Source organism: Centruroides sculpturatus, unplaced genomic scaffold, assembly GCF_000671375.1.
Source record: "Centruroides sculpturatus isolate CEXI.00-Female unplaced genomic scaffold, Cexi_2.0 scaffold2218, whole genome shotgun sequence".
In the NCBI taxonomy this organism is placed as follows: Eukaryota; Metazoa; Arthropoda; class Arachnida; order Scorpiones; family Buthidae; genus Centruroides; species Centruroides sculpturatus.
In genome coordinates this window covers 57,353-61,399 of record NW_019386371.1, presented here as the reverse complement: position 1 = coordinate 61,399, position 4,047 = coordinate 57,353, and the positions used below count along the sequence as shown (strand labels likewise).

The 4,047-nt window shown below is 29.8% G+C and overlaps 1 protein-coding gene across 1 annotated transcript; it reads left to right on the top strand.

Annotated features, from left to right (window-relative positions):
• Positions 1 to 87: 87 nt before the first annotated feature.
• LOC111614710 lies at positions 88 to 1,725 on the top strand (the record flags this gene model as incomplete). The annotated part of the gene is made up of 4 exons (XM_023356077.1): positions 88 to 217; positions 287 to 432; positions 518 to 647; positions 715 to 1,725. Coding segments are annotated over 4 exons (647 nt in total), but the record flags the coding sequence as incomplete, so codon positions are not given.
• Positions 1,726 to 4,047: the final 2,322 nt, after the last annotated feature.

Sequence of the window (4,047 nt, the reverse complement as noted above, 5' to 3'; positions counted from 1 at the left end):
TTAAATAAATTTTTATGTTTGTGCCAATAGTTTATGTGTACTAAATTTATTTTGTTGGTAATTATTGCATTATTATTTATATTAAAGGAACAAAAAGTCCGAATAACAGATGCGAAATAGAAATTATAGGAAATTGTGTGCTGCAAATAAGTCAATTTGCTAGAGAATTCGGTAACATTTTTCCTGGTAATGAAATAGAGTTGACTAGACAATGCCAGTAAGACTTTTTTAAAAATTATTTACGCATAATTATTCAGAAATTTTACGCGCTTTCAAATTTATATAGAATATTTCAAGAGGTGAGGAGTTGCATATACAATTATAGCCGTAAATGCGTGACTTCTACAGATAAAGCAATCCATCACTTCAGTTACAATAGAACCGCAGAGAAAATGAAAGAGTTTTGCAATCCAAGTAAACAGCTTTACAAAGGTAAGAAATTCTATGTAATTTTTACTAAACAAAATAATATTATTTAAATTTATAAGAATAGCAATAAAAATAACTATATTTTTAGATTATTTGGAAAAAGCTTCGTGTATAAAACAAAATTACAGGGATGTAACGTCGTGTTTCAAAGATAATTTATCATCCTTACTTCTTATATTTCAAGATTATTCTAAAGACAAGGCAGAAATATTTTGCTGGTAAGTGTAGATGTACTATAAATTTTCATTTATACATTTTTTAATTTAATTTAATTTTGTTTTAAAGTGCTTTGAATAATTTAAGAAGATGTATCTTAACTCTGTACGAAAGTAAATGCGGCGCCAAAGTTACACCTTTGATGAAGTTGCAGATAGAATTCCTTTATTCAGAATGGATTATCGAAATGTGTAATCCATATTTTCATTTGAAAGACGATTGTATGCTTAAATCCGATGAAATTAATTTGAGTGAAATAAGCAGTTTTGAATATCTCAAAAAATACTTTGTTCCTGTTTCTAAATCTTAAAAACTACTTGATGATTTAATTGTTTACACAGTAGACACTCGTTAATTCGAACTCAGAGGGACGGTCTAAATAGTTCGAATAAACAAGAGGCGGAACAACCGAGTTCGAATTAAGAGGAGATTCGAATTATCTGAGTTCGAATTAACGAGAGTCTACTATATTATCTAAAATATATTAATATTTTTATATAGTTTCTTTAATATTAATAAACACTGATAAAAATCAGTATGCAATGTACTAAATAATAGTATACTTCTTATATTTCAAGCATGCTGTTCCTAGCTGCAAAACATTTGTTTGAAAATATGTTTTGTGCAAGTCATAGACTATAAACAACAAAATAGTGTTGTTTTAACGAGCTAGTAATATTTGTATATTCAATTAAATTTATGCTTTTCATAAAAATCTAAATAATTAAGACTTTTTTAAATAAATACGTAAGGAAAAGAAAACATCCATTTTTAATATTTGTAATGGTAATCTTAATAACAATCTATAGAAAAACGTGAAACTTTCTTTTAACTTTGCCAATATTTATATAGTGATCTCAATAGATCATTTCTGAAAATTATGAATAATGTAGAATAGTGATATGCAGTGAAAACTGTAACAACGGACACTGGCGGAAACATAAAAAATGTCCGTCGTTTGAAGGTCATTTTGTATACATTTTCATTAAAAACGAAAATTTCCTGAAAAATGGCAACTGTTTCGAAACAGCTGTTGTTGAGAGGTGGCCCTTATTAGAGGTTCTGTTGTAATATATATAAATTTTCAGTTATTATTAATTGTAAACTTTATGTTTAAAAAAAAATTTGCAACAATGTTTTAAAATTAATTTTTCGTTTAATTCATTCGATAAATAATTTATTACGCATCTTTATTACAGATAATATAAATATATACCGCATTTCTTCGATTTTAACACGCATTCTAATTTCAAAATAGCATTTTATGATTTTCTATAAACGTACAAAAGAAAATTAAATAATCAATTTAATTAAATTTTGTTAATAACAACAAGTTAAAAAAGTCCAGCAACGAGTTACGTAACTTTCTCGGCAACAACATTTAAAATTGCGTGTGGCGCTAATCTGTTATGATAGTTTATTTTAAAAGCTTGTTATATATTTNAATAAATATGCTTGTTTATTATGTGGAATATTATTATTATATTAACTAAGCCTTGAGATTCAGAGTGCGACTATTGATAATTACTGTACATTCGAATACTTAAAATTTGCCATAAAATTTGATTTATTTGTCAAACTAAATTATTAGACTAAATGCATAAATATACTCGATAATATAGTTTAACATGAGAAAATATAGTGTTTATATTTCTTTTAATGGGCAAGAAAACTTGTATATTTGAAAATTTTCTAATTCCATCTACCGTATTATAATAGAAACTAATAAATAGTCACACTAAATAAATACTTAGATTTTACTTAAATTGACAGCTCTATTAAATATTTATCTGCATAATGAGGAAAATATTTAGTATATCATTACGTTTTTTATAAAATTACTTAATTGGTATAATTATTTAACTTGAAAATTACGGTTAAGTTGTCCCAAGTCAAAACGCATAACAAACAAGTCACGTATACAACAAATAAAGAAATAAAGTTCATTGGAAATGTTGAAAAATCATACACACTATTCTGAATGGTAATTCAAATAAATATTCTAATAAGTAGCATATATAGCAAAGGTGAACAACCTATGGCACGTATGCCCAAAGTGGCACGTAAGCAGAAATCATCTGTCATATAACGTATCATACGATTTCGATGTGTTTTTCAACATCCATTCGGTTTATCACCTAATCATCCTTTTTTAATCAGCTTTTTACATTTATTCTAATTAAAGCATATCATATTCGTTTAATTTTTAAAAATATTATTATTCGAAATTAAAATTTTGGCAGGCATAAACTTCTTTAAAGCCAAGTATGCTTACTATTTGACACGCGGGCTCAAAAAGATTCGCTATCCCTGATATATAGATATTTTTTAATTTGTAGCTCTATAAGCAAAAAGAAGGCATCCTTCGTGGATTTAGTCCATCACCCATCCGCTCCATTTTGGACCCAAAATGAGAGCGGAAAAATAATGAGAAAGTGGCCCGACACTTAGAACAGACCACCGGCTGAAAAAATTCTGAGGTTATTTATGTCTGGGTGATCTGGGATTGATCCCGGATCATCCAGACGTGTATGCTGACAGTAGTGTACAGAACAGTACAAATTAATAAAATTTAACATTAAATAATTTTTACTTTTATTTAAAATATAGTGAAAACTGCTTAGGCGACCACCTGCATTCGACGGGCACCTGTCAAAACGGGCGAAAATTTCTGGCACGGAAGAGTTTATCCATAGAGTCTTGGTATAAGTTACCTGTATTAAACGACCACCTGTGTAACGCGACCACAGGCATCGATTTTTGGTCCGAAGCAACATACAACACCTGTAATAAGCGACCACTTTTGCGAATGTATGTGGTCTAAACCAGTGTTTTTCAACCTGTGGGTCGCGACCCCCAGGTGGGTCGCAAAGCCATACACGGGGGATCGCGGGTAAAAGAAAAAGACAAGTATTTGTAGGTCCTACACTACAATAAAAAAAACTACAATTTCAGTGAGAAGGCTGTGCCTGTTTATTTTACAGTACAATTAGTTTTTTGATCGATATTTAAATCTCAACAGAAAGAAAATTAAATACGTAGTTTTTAAAATCACTGACATAGTTTTAATATGCCGTAGGGGGTCGCCAGAATTTTTTGACTTGTAAAGGGGTCGCGTATTCAAGAAAGTTGAAAAACACTGGTCTAAACTATTGTAAGAACCCATCTCAACAACGTTTTCGCCTCCTAATATAATGAATTAGTCTAAACTCTTGTTCGAACCCATCCCGGGCACTTCTCCCACCCTTGAAATTAGGTGCAGGTGTTAATAAATTAGTCTAGCAACAAAGGAAATTCATTTCAGTTTGTTGGAAAATGTCCGAAATGCAAAGTGCTGTCGTTAGAAGATCGTATTAAAGTTATCACAACAGCAATTAGCGGCGAAGTTTAACTGTGGGAAAA